The 26,880-nt window shown below is 38.8% G+C and overlaps 2 protein-coding genes, 1 long non-coding RNA gene and 1 other non-coding gene across 4 annotated transcripts; 2 read left to right on the top strand and 2 right to left on the bottom strand.

Annotated features, from left to right (window-relative positions):
• Positions 1 to 2,910: 2,910 nt before the first annotated feature.
• On the top strand, positions 2,911 to 5,378 carry LOC104902657 (pentatricopeptide repeat-containing protein At5g15010, mitochondrial). The gene has a single exon (XR_007269734.2). It is a non-coding gene; the product is annotated as a pentatricopeptide repeat-containing protein At5g15010, mitochondrial (transcript).
• A 1,452-nt stretch (positions 5,379 to 6,830) lies between these two features.
• Positions 6,831 to 12,967, bottom strand: LOC130590124 (uncharacterized). Its single transcript, XR_008967787.1, has 3 exons — positions 12,850 to 12,967; positions 7,870 to 7,926; positions 6,831 to 7,001 (listed from the first exon to the last, which is right to left on the bottom strand). It is a non-coding gene; the product is annotated as an uncharacterized LOC130590124 (long non-coding RNA).
• Positions 12,968 to 19,495: 6,528 nt separating this feature from the next.
• Positions 19,496 to 20,421, bottom strand: LOC104902566 (nicotinamidase 2). Its single transcript, XM_010690377.3, has one exon. It carries the CDS (start codon positions 20,353 to 20,355, stop codon positions 19,726 to 19,728), a length of 630 nt encoding a protein of 209 aa, XP_010688679.3. The 5' UTR covers positions 20,356 to 20,421; the 3' UTR covers positions 19,496 to 19,725.
• Positions 20,422 to 22,056: 1,635 nt separating this feature from the next.
• On the top strand, positions 22,057 to 26,027 carry LOC104902565 (thioredoxin-like protein YLS8). Its single transcript, XM_010690375.4, has 2 exons — positions 22,057 to 22,247; positions 25,535 to 26,027. The coding sequence occupies exons 1-2, from the start codon at positions 22,128 to 22,130 to the stop codon at positions 25,841 to 25,843; spliced, it is 429 nt and encodes a 142-aa protein (XP_010688677.1). The 5' UTR covers positions 22,057 to 22,127; the 3' UTR covers positions 25,844 to 26,027.
• The last annotated feature ends 853 nt before the right edge of the window (positions 26,028 to 26,880 follow it).

Raw genomic sequence — 26,880 nt, 5'->3', positions numbered from 1 at the left:
GACCAACTCAACCAAAAACTTAAACTTATGGTTGGAGTCCCAGGGATAGTTTAATACTCTATCAACATTTACCTTCAAATGTGCATGCTCATTGCGACAGACTTAATCTGCCTCTTCCTCCAACAGATAATTACATTGGAAAAATTGACATGAATAATCTCAACTTTTACCAGTTTTCTCAAAATAATCTCAACTTTAGATTATTTTAAGATAATCCCAACTTTAAAGGCTACCTTCTCGAAATAGTCCGAACTATTAACCAAATACCCTTGACAAAAAAAATTATTCACCAAATACTCCTACTTTTTTCAAAATTCACCAGATACCCCCGACTTTTAAAAAAATTCACCAGATATCCCTAATTGATAAAAAAAATGACACAAAATGCCCTGATGACTAACGGCGATTAACTCCGTTAGTCATTAGCGTTAATTAACCCTTAAAATCCTAATTAACTCTAAAACCTAATAACCCTAACCCCCCTCTTTCTCCCCTAACCTATAATCCCCCAGCCCACCCCCACCCCCCAAACAACCCCAGCCCCCTCCCCCCCATGCAGCTCCCTCTCCCGCTCCCCATCCCCCATGCAGCAGCGCCACCCTCGTGTAGTCGCGTTCCCCCGTGCAGCCACGCCTCCCCCTTTCCCCACCCCTTCGAACTTAGTTCACCAGATTGCAGCCACGCTAAAGGCGGATCTAGTGCGAGATCGAGTGAGGGAGGGGAGGCGCCGGCAAGATCGAGTAAGGGAGGGGAGGCGCCGGCGAGATCGAGTAAGAGAGGGGGAGGCGCCGGCTACACGGGGGAGGGGATAGGGTTGTTGGAGGTTCATGGGAGAAAGAGGGTTTTAGGTTGGCTTAAAGCTAATTAGGTTGAATTAGGGCAAATTTGTAAATAAATGCTATTGGAGGACTAACGTCCGTCAACAAAAGGATATTTGGTGAATTTTCTTAAAAGTCGGGGGTATCTGATGAATTTCGAAAAAAGTGGGGGTATCTGATGAATTTTGAAAAAAGTGGAGGTATTTGATGAATAAATTTTTTTGTCAGGGGTATTTGATAAAATAACCGATATATTATCTACTTAACATAGACTAGTGTTGGCAAGAAAAGTTACGGTTTGGCTTATTTTGATAAGGTCCCCTTAAAAGTTGGAATTATTTAAAGTTGGGATGATTTTGAGAAGGAGTTAAGTGTCTAGGAGGGTACTGAACTTTGATGAAAGTATCGGTTAAGGTACTGAACTTTCAAATGTACCAGTTAAGGCACTCAAAATGGATGTCTGTTAACTTAAGGTACTGAACTTTGGTTTGTACCGTTAACATCCCCAAAAATAAAAATAAAATGTGACATGGCATTAATTAAAAAGAAAAGCTGACATAACATTAATTATAAAAATTCCAAACTCTTTTCTCTCTCCTCTGATTCATTACCTTCTTTTCTCTCTCCTCTTATTCCTCAACCTCTGTTTACTTTTTACTTTTTACTACTCAAACTTTAGTTTAACATTAATTCTCACCATCAATTTTTGTTCTTTTCATAATTTCATGTCTTTATTGTAACAAGTTGTTTACGTCAAGGAGTACTCTTATTATGGAAATTCATATTAACCCTATTAATTTCTTTGTAGCAAAATATTTAATTAGTAATTTCCCCCTTATTAGAAGTTACAAGTAATTCAAGAATGTGAATTTAGTCCTAAATATATGAGATTTTCAAGGGTAGGTAAAGATTATGAGAATTTGTTAGCTGGGTTTTTGATGTTGATTATCTCAAGAAAACTGATTCAAGTCATATAAAATGTGTGGCTTTTATGCTAATTACTACCTTTTTAATTAGATTTTTATTAACTTTCTATGTTTAGGAAATTTACTTATTGGGTTTATATAGTTCTTAAATTGTGTCATCTTATGTTATCCATTTGTTATGCATCACACTTAATATATACTTACTAGAAGTATATGAATTTCCATATGGGTGTAGCATCCAATTTGCTTTTTGCTACCCTTTTCAGAAAAAGCTAGTATCTTTGAGATTAATATAGAGAATTACCTTGACTTTTCTGCAGGACACCATTTCAAGAATTGCTTTTAATCATACAATTTACAGATCTTGAGCTTAGTAGTATAGATTAACCAGGGTTTGGGAGAAATGCCTACTAAAGCCGGAATTGTGGAAGATCCATTCAAAGATGAAGGAGGGGCTAAGCCTCAAAACATGTTGTTTGGACAGCCCTGGTGGCGTGGTCTGAGTAACACTGGTATCTCTCCTACTTCAGCTTCGAATGACTCTTCCGCTCGATCATCTAGTGGGGAACCAGTAAATGGTTCTGCCTTGGCTGGCAATTTTTCAGTGCCCTTGAATGGGATACAGGACGCCGGTGGTAATGCTGGTAATATGAGATTGATGGTGAGAATTAATGTTAAACTAAAGTTTGAGTAGTAAAAAGTAAAAAGTAAACAGAGGTTGAGGAATAAGAGGAGAGAGAAAAGAAGGTGATGAATCAGAGGAGAGAGAAAAGAGTTTGGAATTTTTATAATTAATGTTATGTCAGCTTTTTCTTTTTAATTAATGCCATGTCACATTTTTTTTTATTTTTGGGGATGTTAACGGTACAAACCAAAGTTCAGTACCTTAAGTTAACAGACATCCATTTTGAGTACCTTAACTGGTACATTTGAAAGTTCACTACCTTAACTGATACTTTCACCAAAGTTCAGTACCCTCCTAGACACTTAACTCTTTTGAGAAGACCTGTGAAAGTTGAGATTATTCTTGTTAATTTTTTCCATTATGTTTGGGATGACTGATGAGGTTGTCCCTTCACTCTTGTGCATCAATACGATTAAGTATTAACGGGCTGGCCCGCTTCCTGCTCCGGCAGCTCCATCACTCATCCAAACTCGTCAACGGAATGGTAACTCCATAAACCCTTCTCAAAGATTGTTTTTTTTTCTTACTTTTATTTACCTCTTTAGAACCCTAAAAGATGTTGAGATTCAAAAGAGGGTTTCATCAATTAAAGTTCTCGTATGAGTTTGGTTTGTGTGTCCATGTTAATTCTGTTATTCTAGGAAAAACCCAGGTTGCAAATCTTATAAATTTGAGTCCAATTGCTGAAAATCTTAAACCCCTTTTTAGTTATAGAAGTCCTCAAATTCCATATTTTTACTCTACTACCTTAGATTGTTCGAATCTGGGTACAAATCTAACCAAAATCACTAGTACTAGTGATGAAATTGGATGTGACAATGATGAAAATGGTGAGGAAGATAATGAGATTGAAACTGGGAAAGTGGGTTTTAAAAATGAGAGATTTAACCATGATTTAGGGGTCATTTTGGAGATATTGATTGGAACAGATTGCAAGAGCAACCCATCTAAGAGTGAGAATCCGGGCGATAAACCGGGTGTGATTAATGGTGCTGAAGTGACTAACAAGCTCAACCAATGTGGGATTTTGCTTACTTCAGAGCTTGTGGTGGAGGTCCTTTCTAAAACTAGGAATGATTTGGAGGTAGCATTCATGTTTTTTCTGTGGTCCAGGAAGCAGCTGGAGTATAAGCATTCCTTAAGAGAATACCATACAATGATATTGATTTTGGCGAAGAGTAGGAAATTTGATACCACCTGGTCTTTGATTGGTGAGATGATAAAACATGGTATTATGAACCCTAAGACTCTCTTGATTATGATTAGAAGGTATTCTGGAACTCATGATGTAGTGAACGCACTTAATACGTTCCATACTTTTAAAAGGTTTAACTTTTCTGTTGGGGTGAAGGAATTTCAGAAGCTTCTTTCTGCTCTTACTCGATATAAGAATGTAAAGGAAGCTGAGCACTTACTCTTGAGTAACAAAGACATATATCCATTCAATACCAAGAACTTTAACATCATCCTGAATGGTTGGTGTAATATCGTAGGTAGCCCACGTGAAGCTAATAGATTCTGGAGATTGATGATTGATCTAGGAGTGAAACGCAATGTTATTTCTTTTCATGTATTATATCATGCTACTCAAAGTTGAGCAGGCTGAAGGAGGTGCTGGAATTGTTTGACCAGATGAAGGAAATGCAGATTGAGCCTGATATGAAAGCTTATAATGCTATTTTGCACGCTCTTGCAAAGGAAGGTCGTGCAAAGGAGGCTTTGGATATTCTTCAAACCATGAAAGATAAGGACATTGTTCCAAATGCTGTCACTTATAACTCATTGATAAAGCCATTATATGAGGCCCGGAGAAGGGATGAAGCGAAGAAAGTGTTTGATGCGAAGCTCAGCCGTGGATTACATGCGTTCTTGCGTATTCAAAAGACAGGAGAAGAGATCTTCATGCTGTTAGATAAAATGAAGGAGTTGGGTTATCAACCAAATAAAGACACTTATCTAATCTTAATTAGGAAATTTTGCAGATGGCGTCAGCTAGACAAAGTGTTTTACCTGTGGGATCAGATGAAGCAGAATGGTTTGAATGATGATACAACTTCATATATAGTTTTGATCCATGGATTGTTTTTGAATGGCAAGCGGGAAGAAGCACACAAGATTTATATAGAGATGAAGGAGAAAAAGTTGCTTGCAGATGTAAAAACAGATGAATTGATCCAGACCTGGTTGTCTAATAAGCAATTGGCAAGTTCACCTGTGACGAGTTCAGAAGCAAGCTTGGTGGACAGTGATCATGTTATAGCGAAACCAAACCCCTAGTAAACAGCTTGATCTAGCAAGTGATGCTACAAAGCAACATAAACACAGAAAAGTTGTAAAATCAGGGTTTCTCTTTTTGGAAGTGACCAGCTATTATGCCTTAGATGGCTAACACTTGTCAGCAGCATATGAAAATCCTTATGCTACTCAGCGAGCTTGATTATACTACTTGTCATTTCTAGAATGACATGTTATTATAGCTAGAGGATTCATTCATTTGTTCCAGTGGCTATATATGACTCTCCCTCCCTGGCTTCGTCATGCACCTTTCAGTCTTACCGCGGTTACAATTTCTGGCCTCCATAATCATCTTCTACCTCCTGTCATTGCTGCTCTAACTTTGTGAGATAGTTTAGTCCACTACTTTGAAGAATTCACCTGAAGATTACACCCTCATCTCCTTTTGTGGTGTTTGTTGAGAATGGTTGCTCTTTTGCAATCTCATGCTTCTGCTATATCCTGTTGCACTGTCTGAACAAACCACGATATGTAGAATCTTTATTTTGCTGGTCCCATGTGCAATTCACTCTCTTTTTCTGTTGGGGGTGGGGGAATTCATTCCGTATGTCTGAACAAACTGCACCCTCAATGGTGTATTTTGTCTAATCAGTCCTACTCTCTGTAGTTGTGATCTTTGAGTTGTTTGTAGGTGATGATGCGTAAAACTGGTCAAGTAGTGTTTTGAATTTATGGTTGTTAATAGATCATTACCTTGTGATTTATAAGACAAGAACCACTTGCTTCGTTTTATTGTTGTTTCTTTGAAAATGGTATTTTGGAGAAAAATATATGTGCTTATATCAAACCAAAGTTATGTGATTATAATACAATGGGTTCGGAAGAACCCAATCACCATCAGAACAAACTAACCAATTCTGAAATGGAGTTCAATAACAAACACGGACTTCGTGCAGAATGCAAGTATGTCCATATGATGAGGTTGATATGTCATTGGACGATCAAAATGTTAAAAAGGGTGTGTTATGGAGCATGTATTCCTATTCATAGACAATTAATAGGAGATGGATTCATGCAAAATGGGTGAAAATGTCAACGAGGAAGAAGAGGAAGTGGTGAGGGAATAAAAAGTTCGATGCGGATGAATTGAAAGGTATGTTTCTCTCTTTCCTCTTTTTCTTCCTTCTTCTTTTTCGTATTTCTCTGTTTGAAATTGTTTTTTAAATGGAAAATTTAAACAATGGGTGAAAATGGTGTAGGAGGATTAAAACGATAAAATTGCATTGATGATGACAATTGACTTCTACTGAAACTGCAAGAGCAAGGATTGAGATAGTTGGTGGTGAATGCCTCACTTTTGATCAACTTGCTCTCAGAACACCTCTTCGCAAGAACACTATGTTCTGCTCTCTCTTTCAATCTGACTTTCATGCTTATCTCTATTGATGTTTTATTTTGTTAGCTGATTATTTCATTGGGAATTGGTTAGTTTTTGCAATAATTTATGATGAGAGTTGATATGTGGAGTTCTTATGGCGAACTTTACTGATAATTGCCGTGGGTTAATTACACATTCCCTGACGGGGGTTTTGCAATTTGCTGATCTTCTATGGTTTTGTTGTTGAATGTTAGAATTGTCTGGTGTGGGGGCCTGGGGGGTATTAGATGAGGAGAGATTTTGTTTAGAATTTGAGGTAATCCCTAAAATTTCCTCTATATCTATGTAAACTTCTCATGTCTTAAGATTCTGGATATTATCGTATTTTATGACTTCCTTTCCGAAAATAAATCTCTATGTGATTTACTTTTTAAACCTTAGGTTTTGAGTTCTTAATTCATTTATAAGTTAGGGTGTTTTTTTGGGCGTCCCTATCTAAAGCGGGAGAACAAGGATCACGTATTTGTTGTAGTTAGAGCAGCAAATAGGTAAGCCAACAATCTCTCTTTCTCTCTACATTTTCCCCGAGTCCAACCCCAATATGCATTGTCTAGTACTTATTATTAATACATAATCTGACTTCAGTTGTAACACCCCCAAAATCCACGCGCGCCTACCACTGCCGCGTCGCGTCGACCTCGGGGGCGTTACCGCCGCGATGGAACGCAAGGCATAATAAGGGTTAACGATAACTTAAAACATTAACTTGAAAACTAAAATGCGCGGAATTAAAATATAAATACAACTCGGGAATCATCAATGACCCCTTTCATTCAAACCACAAACCATATATGAGTCTTAGAAAACCAATAATACTTATTTCAAAATGCTTTAAATGTAAATACCCAAGCCTAGTCCCCGTATGCTCGAGATTATGCAGCAGCACCAGCACACCTAGTCTGCTCCCCATTGTAGCATCAATGGTTCATCGCAGTTCATCAAACACATAATAACACACAATCAGCTATGCTGAGTACGTAATGAACCATTGAATACATATAAGCATAAATGATGCACACATGAACAATCTTAAGCATGATGCTACACTATGTTACATCCTTTATCCTTTAACCTTTAATCTTTAATCTTTAATTGGCATCGAACGAGCACCGTCATCTTACTAGAATCATACGGGCTACTGAATCCTTAACAGACACTAGGTCTGTTAGATGAAATGCAAATACGGTTTTGTTCCGTCTCACACCCATCACCTTAGTATGCATACCCCCAAGATCGAACGGAACCTTCCGCCTACTTGAGTGTCAAAATATAAGGACACTACTGTCGTCACAGTAGGCCTGCGTAGGAGCGTAGGACAAGTCCCACACTCCCCCCATTGTTCATCACTTGTAGGGAGTCCAGCTACAAGATATTGCCATAATTCATTTTAATATTAACCATTCATTTCATAACCACACATATAGTCATTTACCTGTTCTCTTAGTTACAATGCTCAAATCGTATCTCTTGTAACACTCTTGTTACACTATGGATACATAGAATCATTTACCTGTCCTCTTAGTTACAATGCTCGAATCATATCTCTTGTAACAACTTTGTTACACTATGGATACATTAAAAATGCTCTTGTTTATACTACGATAGAATTACGCATTCCAATGCAACATATCGATTTCAATTACAAATGTCTAACCAGACAATCTCAATCAATCAAACGTTCCCTATCATGCTTCTAGGTTCCAATAACATAGATTGCAACCTAATCATGATACTAATACTTGGGATTAAACTGGTACGCGTACGTACCTTGTAACGGAGAATTTTCGCTGTCTTAATCGAACGTTCCGCTTATGAAATTGGGACCTAAACCGTTAAATAAAACTTTAGTGCTACGTCGTTGGAAACATTAACGATTACTACGTAACCGAGACCATACGATTTAATAATTCGAAGTAAACGATAACTAAACCCCTTGTTTATGAATTTTCGTTACTTTTCTATTATAAAGAGTTTAACGTCTTTTAAGGATTTAAAGTTAGTGAGCATACTATTATTAGTTAGTGTCATTAGTCCACTATCTTTACCAAACCAGTTAAATTATAAGTCCAACCATGTTTTATGTCCAAATCTTATTTCCAAAACTCTTAGGTCCGATCCAGTATTATGTCCAAAAGTTATATTCACAACTTTAGTCAGAATAATAAAATAAACTCATTAACTTGAATTATTAATTAACTAATTATAATTTAACATAATTATGAAAACATAATTTATAATTAAACTTTATATAATAATATAATATATAAAATGTTTTATATCGTTAAGCTCGCCGGAAATCAAATTCCGGCGACCGATTTCCGGCAACGGCGCAACAACCACACTCGAACACGAACGCACAGCAGCACCCTCGCGCACCTTCGTCGCGCACTCAGCACTCGGACCACCACACCACTTCGCTCGCACACGCGAGCCTCGCACCAGATCTCTCGTCGCTCGCACCAGCTTCGTCACTCGCACGTCTTCACACAGCACGCGCACCTGAGCCTCGCACAACCTCGTGCGCTCGCTCGTCTCCCTCGACTTCACTCACTCGCACAATCCGCAAAACACTCGCACCAGGCTTTCGCACCAACCCGCTCGCTCGCACAGCCTTCGATCCAACCCTCGACTCGCTCGTCTCACACACCACCCTCGCACACACTTTCGCACTGTCCTCACAAAACCGCTCGCACTGCCCTCACAAAACCGCTCGCACTGCCCGACACTCGCTCGCACACGCTGCCGCGCCACTCGTCGCACAACGCGACGAGGATCCGAGAAGGCACGGCGAGGGAGATGAGAAAAGAGGAGGACAGCGAGCGAGAAGAGGAGGGCAGCAAGAGAAAAGAGGAGAGCAGCGAGAGAGGAGAGCAGAGAGGGAGGAGAGAGAAGAAAAGGGGAGATGACGGCTGAGGGAGGAGAGGAAGAATTTAGGGTTTCTGAAATTTTCTCCTCTTCTTTTCTTTTTATAACCTTCTAAAAGTGGTAACTCTAGATGAGTGAACTCGGTTTAACTTTTATAAATCCGAAATTAACACAACCGACTCGTATTAATATTATTATATTCTTATTATTCTGTAAATAATATTAAATATTTATTATTTTCTTGTATTTCTTAATTATTACGAATTAATTCTCAAAATACGGAGTATTACAGGCTTTCCCCCTTAAAAGAAGTTTCGTCCCGAAACTTGGAGGTACCAGTCTTAACGACGATCTTTTGCACTTCTAAGTCCCAAAATTTCATAAGCGTTTTCTAACGTTCGCACAACAGATCAGCAATAATTACAAATAACTATCATAATTAACATACTTTAGGGTGAAAGCGCGAAATTCTATCGCATTCTTCCCCCCTTAAAAGAAAAGTTACGTCCCCGTAACTCACGTACCTCTTGAAAAAGCTCAGGGTACTTCAGACGCATTGCATCTTCGGCTTCCCAGGTGGCTTCTTCAGTATTTTGATTTCTCCACAACACTTTGACAATTCTGATGTCCTTATTCCTCGTACTACGCACTTTGCGGTCTAGGATCTGGACAGGTTTCTCCTCATAGGATAAGGTTTCGTCTATTTCGACATTTTCCGGTTCAAGTACATGTGACTCATCGGTACGTATCTCCGGAGTTGGGATACGTGAAACACATTATGGACCCTTTCTAAGTTATTGGGCAAATCTAGGCGATAAGCGACTTTGCCTATCTCGCCAGAATCTCATATGGTCCTATGAATTTAGGGCTTAGCTTCCCCTTTTTCCCGAATCGCATCACTCCTTTCATTGGAGACACCTTAAGCAATACTTTTTCCCCGACTTCGTAATTCTCATCCTTCGCTTCTGATCCGCATAGGATTTCTGCCTGTCCTGTGCAGCCTTAATCTTTTCTTGAATGAATCGACCTGATCCATGTCTCCTGAATCATCTCAGGTCCTAACACCACAGTCTCACTAATGTCGTTCCAACACAAAGGGCTACGACACTTTCTCCCATATAGTGCTTCAAATGGTGCCATCTTAATACTAGCATGGTAGCTGTTGTTGTATGAGAATTCTATGAGGTCCAAATGGTCTTCCCATGATCCCTTGGTATTCTAAGGCACATGCTCGCAACATGTCCTCTAAGGTCTGAATAGTTCTTTCGGTTTGACCTCTGTAGCTGGGTGAAAAGCTGTACTCATCAATAGCTCACTACCAAAAGCTTCCTGAACCTTTTTCCAGAAATTCGAAAGGAATCGCGAATCTCTATCTGATACTATACTCGTGGGTACTCCATGCAATCGAATGACATTTTTCACATAGGCCTTGGCTAAGGCTTCCATACTCCACGTATCTTTCATAGGTATGAACCTTGCTGTTTTGGTTAGTCTATCCACTATCACCCATATGGTATTATTGCCTCCCCGACTCCTAGGTAAGGCTACAACGAAATCCATGGATATCGAGTCCCATTTCCATGTCGGAATGTCTAAAGGTTGAATCTTTCCTTGAGGTCTCTTGTGTTCACTTTTGACTTTCTGGCATGTTAGACATTTTGAAACAAATTCAGCTACTGCTCTTTTCATCCCAGGCCACCAGAACATCTTCTTGAGGTCCTTATATAACTTATCTCCCCTGGGTGGACGGAATAAGTCGTGTTATGACCCTCACCATTATCTTTTGTTTCAATTCTTCACATTTTTGTGGCACACACCACCTACCCTTATATCTTATGCTTCCATCCTCATGGATCGCAAACCCTTCTGCTTTTCCCTCCTTAAGCTTTGCTTTGACTCGCTCAAGCTTCACATCCCCAGGTTGACTCTCTCTTATTTCGTCTAGAAAGTTGGCTCGATGGTTAGGCACTCAGCAATCTTTCTACCTCCCCTTCATGAACAACTTCTATCTGGAGTCTAGAAACTCCTCACAAAGTTTGTCGGCAACGACTAATGTATTCAGGCTATGGCTAGACTTGCGACTTAACGCATCAGCAACGACGTTGGCTTTACCCTCATGGTACTGGATGTCTAAGTCATAGTCCTTGATGAGCTCTAACCATCTGCGCTGTCTCATATTAAGGTCTTTCTGGGTGAAGATGTATTTGAGACTTTTGTGATCCGTGAAGATTCGACAAGTCACCCCGTAAAGGTAGTGTCTCCAGATTTTTAGGGCAAACACTATTGCGGCCAATTCTAAGTCGTGTGTTGGGTAATTGACTTCATACGGCTTCAACTGCGAGACGCATAAGCTATGACCTTCCCATTTTGCATAAGAACACAACCCAACCCATTCTTGGACGCATCACTATACACATCATATCCCTCATTCCCATTAGGCAAGGTTAGGACAGGGGCTGATGTTAACCTTTCTTTGAGCGTTTGAAAGGCTTTCTCACTGTCCTCATTCCAGTTAAACCTACAATCCTTCTTCATCAAAGTGGTCATGGGTTTGCTATTTTGGAGAAGTCTTTCACAAATCTCCTATAGTAACCGGCTAAACCCAAGAAACTTCTTATGTCTGTGACATTCTTTGGAGTAGGCCATTCACTCACGGCTTTGATCTTTGCAGGATCGACTGACACACCTCCTTGGAGACAAAGTGACCCAAAAATGACACTCTTTCCAACCAAAATTCACATTTCGAAAACTTCGCATATAGTTGGTTGTCCCTAAGTGTCTGCAAAATGACTCTCAAATGACCCTCATGGTCCTCCTTGCTCCTAGAATAGATCAGTATATCGTCTATGAACACAACGACAAATTTGTCGAGGTAGGGTCGAAAGATCCTATTCATAAGTCCATGAAAACTGCAGGTGCATTAGATAACCCAAAAGGCATTACCGTAAACTCATAGTGGCCATATCTAGTCCTGAAAGCAGTCTTAGGTATATCATGATCAACAATCCTCAATTGATGGTAACCTGACCTTAAGTCTATTTTGGAGAACATCCCCGCACCCTGAAGTTGGTCGAACAAGTCATCAATCCTAGGCAATGGGTACTTGTTTTTCACAGTGACATTGTTCAACTCCCGATAGTCTATACACAACCTCAAACTACCATCCTTCTTTTTCACAAATAAGACGGTGCTCCCCATGGTGACATGCTAGGTCTAATATACCCTTTGTCTAGTAGTTCCTCCAACTGGTTTTTCAACTCGTTCATTTCTGCTGGAGCCATTCGATATGGGGCTTTCGAAATTGGTCCAGTCCCAGGTACTAGGTCAACGGTGAACTCTACATCTCTCCTTGGTGGCATACCAGGTATATCTTCAGGAAAAACATCCTGGAACTCTCGGACTACTGGCACATCCTCAGGTTAACGGATCATCCTCAATTCTTCTCACCGAACACATAAAGAGAGGCCATCCCTTGTCTACTAGTTCTTAAGTTGTAAGGCATTGATCACCTTAATCCGGGTTCTCGAGGTATTCTCCTATATGACACTCTTTTTCCCGAAAGGATCTCTCAGTTCCACTTTTGCGCATCGCAATCTATCTTAGCCATGTACTTTCCAAGCCAATCCATCCCCAAAATAAGTCTAGGTTTGATAAGTTAAACTCTATCAGGTCAGAAGGAAAGAAACTCTCTCCTATTTTCAGTGGCACTTTTAGAAATCTTTTAGAGCAATTAACAGTCTCCAGACGGAATGACTATAGGCATAGAAATCGACTCAGACTCGATCAATGTTAAAGTCCTAACAGTTGAATGGGCAATAAATGACAATGATGCTCCAGAATCAAACAATACTTTAACAGGAGTGGAGTTGATAGAAAATGTACCCGAGACAACATCCCTTCGAGCCTCTTGTTCTCTAGTCGACATCATATACAGCTTCCCCTTGCCCTTATCTTGGGAATTGGTTGCATTGTTCCCATTAGATGTCTGATTATTGGTGTTGGTTAAGGCTTGGAGTAGTTAGAATTCCCATTGAAGCACTTCCCCCATTTCCATTCCCGTTTCCATTTCCATTTCGGGGCTTGTCCCCATAATTCCCATTCTTTTGGCCATTAGGGTTGATCAGTTTGTTCTTCGAATAGCACTCATATGCCCTATGTCCCAATTTCCCGCATTCTCGACATTCCACCTTGTTACCCTCACAGTCTCTACCAGGATGGTTGTTAGGGCACTTTCTACACCTATACACACGCTCGTCTGCGATTATTGGTGTTGTTATTGCGGTTATTGTTGTTGGGATTAGGTTGTTGTTATTGGGTCCCTTACCGAAATTCCTTTGAGGGTCTTGATGGTTTTGGTTCCCATTATGCTTCTTCTCAAACTTCTGGACCTCAGGGTTTGGATTATCCTTTCGTTTCTCACCCTGCTTACCCCCTTCCTCTCTCTTCCTGATGGCATAAAGATGAGCAGCTTTGCCAAACACATGATCTAAAGAGGTGAATGTATCTCCCCCTAGTCTTCCTTGCAGGTCAAGGGTAAGTCCTAGTTCGAAACGTGAGGCTTTAGATTCCTCAGTAGGTGCTATTTCCGGGGAAAACTCATCAGCTCGATGAATTTCCGGTAGTACTCCTCAACAGACAGAGTCCCTTGTTCCAACATCATAAATTCCTGGGCTTTCTGCTTCTTAAGGTATGGAGGGTAATATTGTCCCTTAAGGCCTTTTTGAAAGTTTCCCACCCAAAACCAGGCTGACTCAGGAGGTTGCTCTTAGCTTGGGTCCACCAGAAATGAGCATCTCCCTGAAGGTAGTAGCTCGCTAAGGGCACAGTTTTCTCATCAGGGCAGGATAGGTGAAGAAAAGTTTATCGAATTCCCCAACCCAGTTCTCTAATTCTTCAGGTCCCCCTTTCCCATTCAGTATTGGTGGGTTCCTACGGGCAACCTTTTCAGATAAATCCCCTTCACGATTGTGACCTTGGGCTAGGTTGGCAGTGATTTGCACCAAGTCACGTATCGATTGCTCGATATTCAGAGAGGTTTCAGGCGTGCCTCCCCCCCGAACCATTCTACGCTGAAAATAACATAATAGCTATCTCAGTGACACATATCATCCTGCTTTCTTAACCAATACACATTGCACATATAGCAAGCAGTTGTCACGAACAAATATTAAGTCTTTATTGACTTGCAACACAAACATCTCACATGAGACGTCACAACCATAACAAGGAATATCATAAAGTATCTTAAAGGTTTTCAAACATATATCATATTATGTATTTAAGAGATAAAACGATCGTTCAATCAAGTAAATAGTTTTGTCGCAAAATAAGGTTTTGTTCAACACCTTTTTGAAACATCCTTGTACATCCTTTACCTATTCATATTTGAATATTGCAAGAATCGTTCGCAACTTCAATTGAACAATCAAACAACACATTCGAGTTCAAGACACGAAACGAAATCACATTTGCAATCATTCCTATGACTTAATGCACATAACATAATATGTTCTATATGCTCCTATCCCATACTACCCATTTTGAAATCGTTTTTAAAACGTCTTTGAAATTCAGAGCCTTCGGCTCTGATACCAGTTTTGTAACACCCCCAAAATCCACGCGCGCCTACCACTGCGCGTCGCGTCGACCTCGGGGCGTTACCGCCGCGATGGAACGCAAGGCATAATAAGGTTAACGATAACTTAAAACATTAACTTGAAAACTAAAATGCAGCGGAATTAAAATATAAATACAACTCGGGAATCATCAATGACCCCTTTCATTCAAACCACAAACCATATATAAGTCTTAGAAAAACCAATAATACTTATTTCAAAATGCTTTAAATGTAAATACCAAGCCTAGTCCCCGTATGCTCGAATTATGAGCACACCAGCACACCTAGTCTGCTCCCCATTGTAGCATCAATGGTTCATCGCAGTTCATCAAACACATAATAACACACAATCAGCTATGCTGAGTACGTAATGAACCATTGAATACATATACATAAATGATGCACACATGAACAATCTTAAGCATGATGCTACACTATGTTACATCCTTTATCCTTTAACCTTTAATCTTTAATCTTTAATTGGCATCGAACGGGCACCGTCATCTTACTAGAATCATACGGGCTACTGAATCCTTAACAGACACTAGGTCTGTTAGATGAAATGCAAATACGGTTTTGTTCCGTCTCACACCCATCACCTTAGTATGCATACCCCCAAGATCGAACGGAACCTTCCGCCTACTTGAGTGTCAAAAATATAAGGACACTACTGTCGTCACAGTAGGCCTGCGTAGGAGCGTAGGACAAGTCCCACACTCCCCCCATTGTTCATCACTTGTAGGGAGTCCAGCTACAAGATATTGCCATAATTCATTTTAATATTAACCATTCATTTCATAACACACAATAGTCATTTACCTGTTCTCTTAGTTACAATGCTCAAATCGTATCTCTTGTAACACTCTTGTTACACTATGGATACATAGAATCATTTACCTGTCCTCTTAGTTACAATGCTCGAATCATATCTCTTGTAACAACTTGTTACACTATGGATATTAAAAATGCTCTTGTTTATACTACGATAGAATTACGCATTCCAATGCAACATATCGATTTCAATTACAAATGTCTAACCAGACAATCTCAATCAATCAAACGTTCCCTATCATGCTTCTAGGTTCCAATAACATAGATTGCAACCTAATCATGATACTAATACTTGGGATTAAACTGGTACGCGTACGTACTTTGTAACGGAGAATTTTCGCTGTCTTAATCGAACGTTCCGCTTATGAAATTGGGACCTAAACCGTTAAATAAAACTTTAGTGCTACGTCGTTGGAAACATTAACGCATTACTACGTAACAGACATACGATTTAATAATTCGAAGTAAACGATAACTAAACCCCTTGTTTATGAATTTTCGTTACTTTTCTATTATAAAGAGTTTAACGTCTTTTAGGATTAAGGTAGTGAGCATACTATTATTAGTTAGTGTCATTAGTCCACTATCTTTACCAAACCAGTTAAATTATAAGTCCAACCATGTTTTATGTCCAAATCTTATGTCCAAAATCTTAGGTCCGATCCAGTATTATGTCCAAAAGTTATATTCCAATTTAGTCAGAATAATAAAATAAACTCATTAACTTGAATTATTAATTAACTAATTATAATTTAACATAATTATGAAAACATAATTATAATTAAACTTATATAATAATATAATATATAAGTTTTATACCGTTAAGCTCGCCGGAAATCAAATTCCGGCGACCGATTTCCGGCAACGGCGCAACAACCACACTCGAACACGAACGCACAGCAGCACCCTCGCACACCTTCGTCGCGCACTCAGCACTCGGACCACCACACCACTTCGCTCGCACACGCGAGCCTCGCACCAGATCTCTCGTCGCTGCACCAGCTTCGTCACTCGCACGTCTTCACACAGCACGCGCACCCGAGCCTCGCACAACCTCGTGCGCTCGCTCGTCTCCCTCGACTTCACTCACTCGCACAATCCGCACAACACTCGCACCAGGCTTTCGCACCAACCCGCTCGCTCGCACAGCCTTCGATCCAACCTCGACTCGCTCGTCTCACACACCACCCTCGCACACACTTTCGCACTGTCCTCACAAAACCGCTCGCACTGCCCGACACACGCTCGCACACGCTGCTGCGCCACTCGTCGCACAACGCGACGAGGATCCGAGAAGGCACGGCGAGGGAGATGAGAAAAGAGGAGGACAGCGAGCGAGAAGAGGAGGGCAGCAAGAGAAAAGAGGAGAGCAGCGAAGAGGAGAGCAGAGAGGAGGAGAGAGAAGAAAAGGGGAGATGACGGCTGAGGGAGGAGAGGAAGGAATTTAGGGTTTCTGAAATTCTTCTCCTCTTCTTTTCCTTTTTATAACCTTCTAAAAGTGGTAACTCTAGATTGAGTGAATTCGGTTTAACTTTTAAATCCGAAATTAACACAACCGACTCGTATTAATATTATTATATTCTTGTTATTCTGTAAATAATATTAAAATACCTTTTTATTATTTTCTTGGTATTTCTTAATTATTACGAATTAATTCTCAAAATACGGAGTATTACAGGCTTTCCCCCTTAAAAGAAGTTTCGTCCCGAAACTTGGAGGTAACCAGTCTTAACAACGATCTTTTGCACTTCTAAGTCCTAAAATTTCATAAGCGTTTCATAACGTTCGCACAACAGATCAGCAATAATTTAATTTAGTCCGTGTGTACGTTATGCTTGTTCTTTTTATGTTTCAAATGTTTTTATACAGTTACAGTTGCACCATAGAGTTCATAGTATCACCGTTCATGGTCTAAGAATGGGATCCCAAATGTGAGGCATAGAGACATGACGAGAAAAGCTTTTACTTTAATTGATTCAAGCTACATTCACCATAGAATGTTAAGAGCAATAGAAAAGTTTACCAACATAATAGAAAAGCTTTGGGAATTGTATTATGTGGATTTATTTGTCACATTATGAGATGTATGTATGAAAATAATTTATTTTTGATAAATGCTAGAATAAATCGACAAGTTTACCAAGAAGTATAGTAAAGGAAACCTACATATGTACTATTTAGGAAACATATCAAATAGAGTATTTGCGTCATTCGATTTACTATCATTATCATTGACATTAGATAGACTCTTAACCTGGCAAATAATACCGATAGAAGGGAGTATAACTTTAGTGTAAAAGATGCCTTGAATTGTTGTGCTTAGAAGATGTTCGTCGAAATGCACAAGAGAAAAGTTGTGAGGGCATAGGCTCGAAAAACCGCGGGCGCGGGCTCGATCCCGCGGGCGAAGAAATTCGTCGACGTGCAGCAGCCCGAAATCCCGCGGGCGCAGGGTCGACCCCGCGGGCAGGCAAAAATTTCGTGTGAATGGGGATGGCTGGCTGCGGGCGCGGGGTACACCCTGCTGGCGCGGGTCGGGCGAACGGGAAATAACGCGGAAACGCGTTTTCTGTTGTGGGTATAAATAGGTTATTTATATCTTAGGGTTTTAGACTACGAATTAGCCTATTTTCTCTGTAATCTGGTTTTCCTCACATAATAAAATATTCTCCCTCTCTCTGTCGTGGATGTAGCCAAATTGGTGAACCATGTAAATCTGGTGTCTGATTTTATCGCTTTTTGCATTCATAATTTGTTTCTCTCTCACGTCCGTTATAACATTTAGGTTATGATTAAATCTGTTTATGCTCTTACCATGCTCTTTATGTAACCTATTATGAGGATTTGAGAATTTGCCCATCTATGACATGGATTTATCTCTCTGATATCTAGAAGCAGTGGCAAGACATGTTTTCATGTATGATTAGCAAGGCCACAACCATGGAGGTTCTCTTTAATGGTGCTGGTGGGACCCATGATGGTTAACTTCAGTTGGTATTTCCATGAATATGGCTTCATTTCCCACTCTAGCCTCCAATCTGCGTACTTGTACTCATGTCATAAAATCTCATCCTAGATGAATGCAGAGTGTGTTTCCCTCACCTTTTGTGTCTTTCCATGAATATGGGCTTGTTTTACTTTGGAGCAGTTTTAAGTCAAGAATGAATCTTACATTACAGAGAAATAACTATCACCATAGAGTTCATAGTATCACCTTTCTATTATCTCCTCCTCCTAGTATGTTGATGTTAATTTAAGTTACAATTTTTTTTTTTAATTGGTAAGATGAAGGATCCTATTGAACTGGCACTTCGTACAGATATAACCAGCTAGATTTGCAAGTCAGATTCCTTAGAGAGAGGAAATAGTAAGTGAAATCTCACCTCGAAAAATCCCTAATAGGAAATAGTAAGGAAAATCTCACCCCCAAAAAGTCCCTAATAGGATTATCTCATGACCTCAAGGTTTGTATTAAGGTATGAATATCCTTGGGTCTTGAACAAAGTCTTAACAAGAGTTTTGTACAAGACTCAGGGATATTTATCAAAATTTTGAAGGGAGTCTGAAGTTGAGTTTTGAAATCAAAGACTCAACTTGCAAAGAAAACCTGTCATTTTCTTTTCTTTTCTTTTCTTTTTTTTTATTTAAGCTGAATCTGGAGATAATCTAAAAGATAGAGTATAAAATTAAAATGAATCTGAAGTGAGTTTGTAAAATTAAAAAGTTTATAATGAGTCTGAAGTGAATCTATACTAATATATTAAAAGGCGTGCGTGAACCAGGAACGGTGCCACGTGGCGCTCTCCCTAGAGAGTTTTAGTTCATGTAATTCATGTATAATGAAAAAAATTAGAAATTGCGCATAGTATAGGTTTTGATCCCGTGACCTCACGTTCATGTACTAAAGTTTTAACCACTAGACCAAGTTATATTTAGTGATATCATATCAAAGTACAATATTAATTAATGAAATTTTTCTTATCCGGGACATAGCCCGGGCCTAATAACTAGTTTGTAAAATTAAAAAGTAGTGAAAAGCTGATGTGGCACAGTTTGAAGTTTAGAGTGAGTCTGAGAAATAAATTCACCCTTATGTGTATATATATAGGTAAAAAAAAATTCTCCAGGCAGGGCTTCCACCAAAGGTTCATTACAGAGAAAATTGAGTCATAATACTGGTCACACCAAATTACAACAGCACTTGTGTCATAATTTTGGGCATATGAACACATTAAAGTAGAAAGTACATTACACGAGTACATGTACATCAACACATTAATGTAGACATTCCCCTACAATCTACATTATTATTATGCAGAGAAAGCTTGATGAAGACTGTTACAATCCACCAAATAAGCAAAACCATAAGCCAAATTCTTCAAAGTAGCCTCATGCAGTTCAGTAGAAGTAGTAGCAGTAGCATCAGTAGAGAAAAACACCCTGAACCCTCTTACAAAAGCTTCTCTTGCAGTAGTCTCACAGCATAAGTTAGTCATCACTCCACTCACTATAACCTCCTCTACACCCATCTCTCTCAACAACTCTTCCAACCCCGTCTTTCGAAACGCGCTGTACGTCTCCTTCTCCACCACCACCACCTTCACGATCTCTGTCTCCGTCGTCGCTTCCACTGCCATACTTACCTCTGTAATAAGCTCTGATTCAGGGGTTCCGTCGACGATGAGTTCCCCGTCCCACCACTCGCCTAGAACCCCACCGTTGTCACCGCGTTTGTGGCGGTGGCGGGTTAATATGATAGGGATGCATGCATGCATGCATAGCTTGATGGTGGTTGTTATGGCAGGAAGAATGGGTGTTGCTATTGAGGAGAAGTGGTTTTGCATGTCGATTACTAGAAGTGCTGAGGTTTTTGGGTCGGGTAAACGGTGTCGGATTTCATATTCTTTGTAGGATGATGTTGATGATGATTGAGTTGCCATGGATTGATGCTAAAGTAGTTTGGATTAGGAAAATGATTAGAGAAAATTTGAGAATGGGATATTTGGTGGTTATAAGATAACATATTTTGATATGTTATGGTTATGGATAGCACCAAAAGAAGAAAAAAAAAACAAAAGATATGGAATGTTGTGGAAACTCCTAGTAGAGGGCTTGAGTATATTCATTTAGGTAGTTTCATTATCAATCATTTATCATTGACCTAATTATAGATATAAATAATAATATCCAAATATTAGATAGGCCTTTTATATAATCCTGTGAAGCTTAAGAATTCTGTTTTTTGTATCAACTCAATTTTTTAGTATTCTTGGCAATGAGTTTTTCAACAAAGAAATTTATATAAAATAGTGTCGAGGTGGTGCTGAAATTTCAGAAGTACAACCTATGTATGGCTCGATTTATGTCGTGTTTGTGTTGGGTTCGAGTTGAAATTTGAAAATGATGTCTATATATAATGATGTTAATTAATTCAATTTAACTTAATTTTATTTAGACTTTTTTAAAAAAAAATATAGTTGTATTAAAAAATGATATAGTTTCTCTGTTCTTTTTTACTTGCAAGGTTTTTACCATTGTGATTTTACCCTTATTAATACACAATTTTGACTATTAATGTCTCTCATATCTATTTGTGTAAATTATATAAAGTCGAAATCTTGTGAATATATATGGAGATGAATCAGATAATATCTCGCATGCTAATGTTTGTATTATATCAAAAAGATTGAAAAAATCAGTCATTCGCAACCACTGATGAAGGATTACTCGAAAATTCAAAGTAAGCACATGACCGAATGAAGGAAAAGTCAAACATTACCAAAAACCACCTTATAAAAACTCATTTTTTGCAACTACCTTATAGAATAAGCCGTAAAATACGACCTTTTAAAGGAAAAATATTGTAAAAAACTTACTTTGGTCGGATTCCGACCACTAACCACCTTTTTTCGACACTGATCTTTTCTTTTTCCTTTGTTTTTTCACTTATTATATATCGAAATTTGTCAAATTACAGCATTTTAATACCAACGAAAATAAATATTTTACGTGAAATTGGAGGGAAAGAGAAGGGGAAGAAGCAAAAAGAAATGAAAGGTCAACTGGTCAATGCCTAAAATAGATCAATGGCCAAAATCCGGTCAAAAGTAGCTTTCTACACCATTTATGTTTTAAAATTAAAATTTTCACAAATTTCTCTTATAACATAAATTCTTACAAAAACATATTTTTATAAGGTAGTTTCTAGCAAATTTTTCTACAAAAATAACATAGAAAATATTACGGATAACTATATAAAGGTATGATAATTTTCTCCCCCAAAAAGGAAAGGTATAATTCTTTAGAATATCATACATGAGGACAACACTTTTCCCAAAGCAAAAAAATACTCCATCCCAAATTCAGGGAATTGTCTAGAGTTCGAAATTTCATCCCAATAATATATTAGGGAATTTACTTCTAAATTGTTTAGCTTTGTACCTAGCTTTTAAGTGCCCTGCAGGCTAGTAGCATAAGCCAGAAGGGGTTGGTTTTCGAATGAATTATTTTTTCTAATAAAAAAAAAGTATATTCCATATGATACAACTATTAATAAACCAAGGAAATTTAATACTGTTTCGTTCAATTCAGTTCAGTTCGGTCCGGTTTACTTATTGCGAACTTGTGTTAAGTATGTTTTGTCATGTATGCTTTGTTGAGTTGGGTGTTGGCGAGGTGGTGATTTTGGAGAGACGAAGAGAGAGAAAAGGAGATGTCGTACTTGCTACCACACTTGCACTCAGGATGGGCAGTAGATCAAGCTATCCTCGCTGAGGAAGAACGTCTCGTCATCATCCGCTTCGGCCATGACTGGGATGAAACCTGCATGCAGGTTTCTCTCTCTTTCTTCCTCCTTTTTCACCAAACCCTAATTTTTGTTATATTTTCCATATTTTTACAGAAATTCATCTTAAGATATTACATAATTCGATTATATGTGGCCTGATTTTGGTTTACTTATTTCCGTCGATTTTTTTAGAGCTGTTCTTGATCATTAATTATCTTCTTTTTTTGGCAATTATGTGATTTTGTAGTTGGATGACTACTGGTTTGTGTAAATTGATGCAGATGCTTCTTGTTTCCTGAAATTATGAATGTATGATTACATGAAGTATAATTTTACTGGCGCTTGAAATCTTAATTCCTTCTTTTTTTTTGCTGAAATAGTATTACATAATTCCATTATTTTGGCCCTGATTTTGGTTTACTTGTCTCCGTCGATTTTTCTACCTGTTTTTTTTTTTTTTTTGGCATTTATGTGATTTTGTGGTTGGCTGGATAGTGTTTTGTATAATTTTAGCAGTTGCTTCTTGTTTCCTGAAGTTATGATTACAGATACAATTCGAGTGGCACTTGAAATCTTGAATTTGTGGAGTAGGAGATTCTCTCCTTTTCATGAACTTGAATTTTTGTCGTGAAGCGCTGAATTTTTGTTTTGTGCTTGTAATTGATGCGTGAGTGATAGTGAGGACAGCCGTTGCTATTTCATCTTGAGTGATTGATTCTTTTACAGAGAATATGTGACAGGATCTACAAGAAATCGAGTGTAGTACATTAATCGGGTGTTGGGTGGAACATATTGTGTTTGAATTAGTATGATAAATGTGCAGGTTCAAGGGAGATGGAGAAGGATTTGATGTAAAAGCTTGGATGAGACTACAAGACATTAGAATGGGTGGAGTTGTGAGTTGAAGGATGTAGAAATAAGGTCATGGAAATGGCCCGTGAGTTAGGGAAGACAAAATTAGCCTTTCCTCAATCCCTTTCCTCAATCTTCTTGGGGGGCAGAGATATAAGGAGGTTTATGTTATAAGTAGGGGTGGCAATGATTTCGAGTTTGAGCTAGCTCAACTCGACTCGTTAGAATTCCGAGTCGAGTTTGAGCTGAGTCGAGTTTTGACTGAATTTTGTTCGAGCTTTGACGAGTCAAGTTTTGAGTAGTTTACAAGTGTCTCATGTTAAAAGCAACAATAAGGTAGAAAAATGTTGAATTTAGAAATTTTGCTATTGATAATTGGGTATTCGAGCATCTCACGAGTTTTCGAGTCGAGTATCGAGTTGCTCAAACATTATTGGCTTAGTGTATAGCATGACTTCTTAAGTGAGGCTATGATACTCTGACACCTTCATTTACCTCAAAAATTGTGTGTTGTGTCGTGTCGTGTCCGACACGACACTTCATTTGGATACTTTATTTTAAACTAAAAACATGTCTTTTTTCTACAAAATAGTCGAGTCGGACACTTAGAACACTTGTATCCGAGTAGACACTCAATTCGTGTCTGAGTAACATAGAATAGAGGACTATGGAGTTTTATATGGGTTGAGCTGTGCCTGTGCCTTTGGTGATGAGAGCTAAGTAATAAAACTCCGTGACATTATTTTTGCGGAGTCCATTAACCAAATTATGGAGAGTCTCCTAAGGAAGCTTCCCTTTTGGTGATGAGAACGAACTCCGTACCATTCTCTACCTTTCTCTGGAAAAGTTCTCGATATATCACTTTTTAATTGCAACTCGGCGTATGAAAATTCTTTCCCACCATTATAAGCAGTATCAAAGTAGCCTACCATTTACGCCATTACGTACGTAATGCCCAGACCATCACTAGAACCCCTTCCAGTTCCACCCTATGTAGCACGGGTACTTCTTAGTCACATGATACTCGTACTCGTGTCCGATACGATACGTATCCTGTATAGGTACGCGTACCCGTTCCTAATTTGAGATCTTGCCGTTTTTCGTCCTCGTATGCGTATTCATCTATGTGCGACCTAGGACTTCCACTTTCAGACCTATTGTCGACAAAACCGTCTTGACCTCCTCCCTGCCCCACCTGATCTACATCCTCAGTTACTCCTCCTTTCGCGACCAGATGTCCTCATCTAGTCAGCTGATGAACCTATATGGTGATGGCCCACCACTTGGCCTATTCGCACCAAAATTTATCTTATTTTGAAACACCATTGGATGTGTAGTCTCCTCAATTGAGGAAACCTTAATTGCCATTTCCAGTTCCCATGTGAATAAATTGGATTTCAGTAGTAGTAGTTTGAACCTCGTAACTGACTTGATTGTCCTCCTCCTTAGCGCTGCTCGTACTAGATCTAGTTATTTTAAGCTGAGAGATCAGAGAACCCTCCAACGATTATTCTTGCTGTGCTATGAGCCTCAAAGGTTTTCTTTACTATCTAATCTTTCTATTAGTGTTTGAACCACAACTCCAATATTGTTGATACACTGGAGATGGTCAAAAGAAGATGGTGAATATTGCTGATAAACTGGAACTACAGACAATTGAAAACTAATCACAAGCATTGGAGAGGCTTGTTCTCTCCCAAATTACAAAATCAAACCAAAAGGAAACTTCACAAATTTAAGATGATTTCTCTCCTCTGATCTACATTCCCTTTCCCTCCTCTAATCAATTCCTCTTCAAGCTAATCTTTACCAACTAATTGTGCAATATCTAAATTACCGCTCCCCTTTAGGCCAGATCATTCCCTCTTACTTTAATAAGACTGAAGAAGGCCATTGACTATGTAGATGCTTTTGTTTGCATGCCAGATGAAATGATCAAAGATTTCTAGGGGCTTTGGTGGGAATAAAGCTCTGCGACTGACTAAATTTGTGTACATTATTTAAGGCTATATATGACTCACCTTCTGATTTGAAGAAGGGAGAGGGATCTTAACAAGTTGAAACCAATATCATGCAAATTTTCAACTGTGGTTCAAAATTGATTGAATCAGCAGCCTTTTTGTCAATTATAGGTGCTAGACTATATACCCAAACCCCCGCCCTGCCTTGGGTAATAAGTATGGGTAATGACCTTTTAATGAATAGGGCATGGTGGAGTGGAAAATGTGCTCGTGTTGTTAGATCATGCGTTTGTAGTTTGCATCCATACCTCTTCCAACCAAGTAATTGGCTAATAGCTGTTGCAGGAAGTTGGATGATGCATGTTTCCGGCATCTCTTTTCCTAAAATGCAAGTAATGTGAAGGGGGAAACAACATTTAATGTGATTTTTTTGTGGGCTTCAGGTTTATTTACTCCCCCTGTTTCCAGTAATCGTTGTAGTGTAATCTTATTATAACAATTTTCTCTTTTAACTTTCAGATGGATGAAGTGTTGGCCTCAGTAGCAGAAACAATTAAGAATTTTGCCGTGATATACCTTGTGGACATAACGGAGGTGCCTGATTTTAACACAATGTACGAGCTGTATGACCCCTCTACAATAATGTTCTTCTTCAGGAACAAGCACATAATGATAGATCTTGGCACCGGGAACAACAATAAGATCAACTGGGCCCTTAAGGACAAGCAGGAATTTATCGACATCGTTGAAACTGTTTATCGTGGTGCCCGGAAGGGTCGGGGTCTGGTGATTGCACCAAAAGATTATTCCACAAAATACCGCTATTGAGCATTTTTGCAGAATACATGTGGTGGAACTCTTATCACAAGTGTATTATTATCAAACTCGATAAGTTTGGTCTACACTCTTTCCCATGGATTAATGTTGACAATGAATGTTCTATTGTTGTAACTGTTGCTTGAGCAAGCGGGTGTACTCATAAGTTCTATCATAATGCTGGTTTGTTTTTAAAGCTCTGCTCCGCTAGAATTTGTTCATTTAATCGAAAGCTTGGAGATTACTTTCATTTTGGATTTTTTTTTTAAGTTGGTAAGATGAAAGATCTTACTACTTAACTGGTACCTCGCACAGGTATAACCCAATCAGGCCAGATTCCTTAAATGGAGGGGATGGTAAGGAAAATCTTATGCCAAAGAGCCCTTAGTGGGATTTGAATTTGATTTCATGACCTTGAAGTCATGAGGTCAAACTTTTATCACTAGGCCAAGTATTATTTGGTACTTTCATATTGGAATATGCTCTTTTCACTATATGATCGCTGCTATATACTCAATTTTGGAATGTGCTCTATTGAGTATACGTGTTATTTTATACTCACTTCGTCCTTAAATAACAAGTGTTATTTTATACTCACTTCGTCCTTAAATAACAAGTGTTATTTTATACTCACTTCGTCCTTAAATAACAAGGGATTGAGGGAGAAATCTGAAGATATTGACGCATCGTTAAAAGAATCTAAACAGCTAAATACTCTATGGAGAATATCAGAATAAAGCTTGTATAAACACCAGTTTGCCTTATTATGAGGGCAGCAATCAATTAAACTTAACAGCACCTAGAAAAAAAAAAAGGGTAAACCTAGGTTAATAGCGCAGCTCTTTGTTAAAAGCTACTCCTTGACATATCATTTGCTTTGTTTTACTATGTATCAATGCATTATACATTCAGGACACAAGGGCATTGTACTTATCATTTCTCTATACAAATTTGATTAACTAGTGAACCTATCATAAAAGCTTCTTGTGCACAACTTAAATATATAGCTAATATAGAATGGAATAATGAGACAGTTCTCCATTCAAATG

Source organism: Beta vulgaris, chromosome 9 (genome assembly GCF_026745355.1).
Source record: "Beta vulgaris subsp. vulgaris cultivar EL10 chromosome 9, EL10.2, whole genome shotgun sequence".
Taxonomy (NCBI): domain Eukaryota; kingdom Viridiplantae; phylum Streptophyta; class Magnoliopsida; order Caryophyllales; family Amaranthaceae; genus Beta; species Beta vulgaris.
Note: the sequence above shows the minus strand (reverse complement) of the source record. Positions and strands in the feature narration are given on the sequence as shown.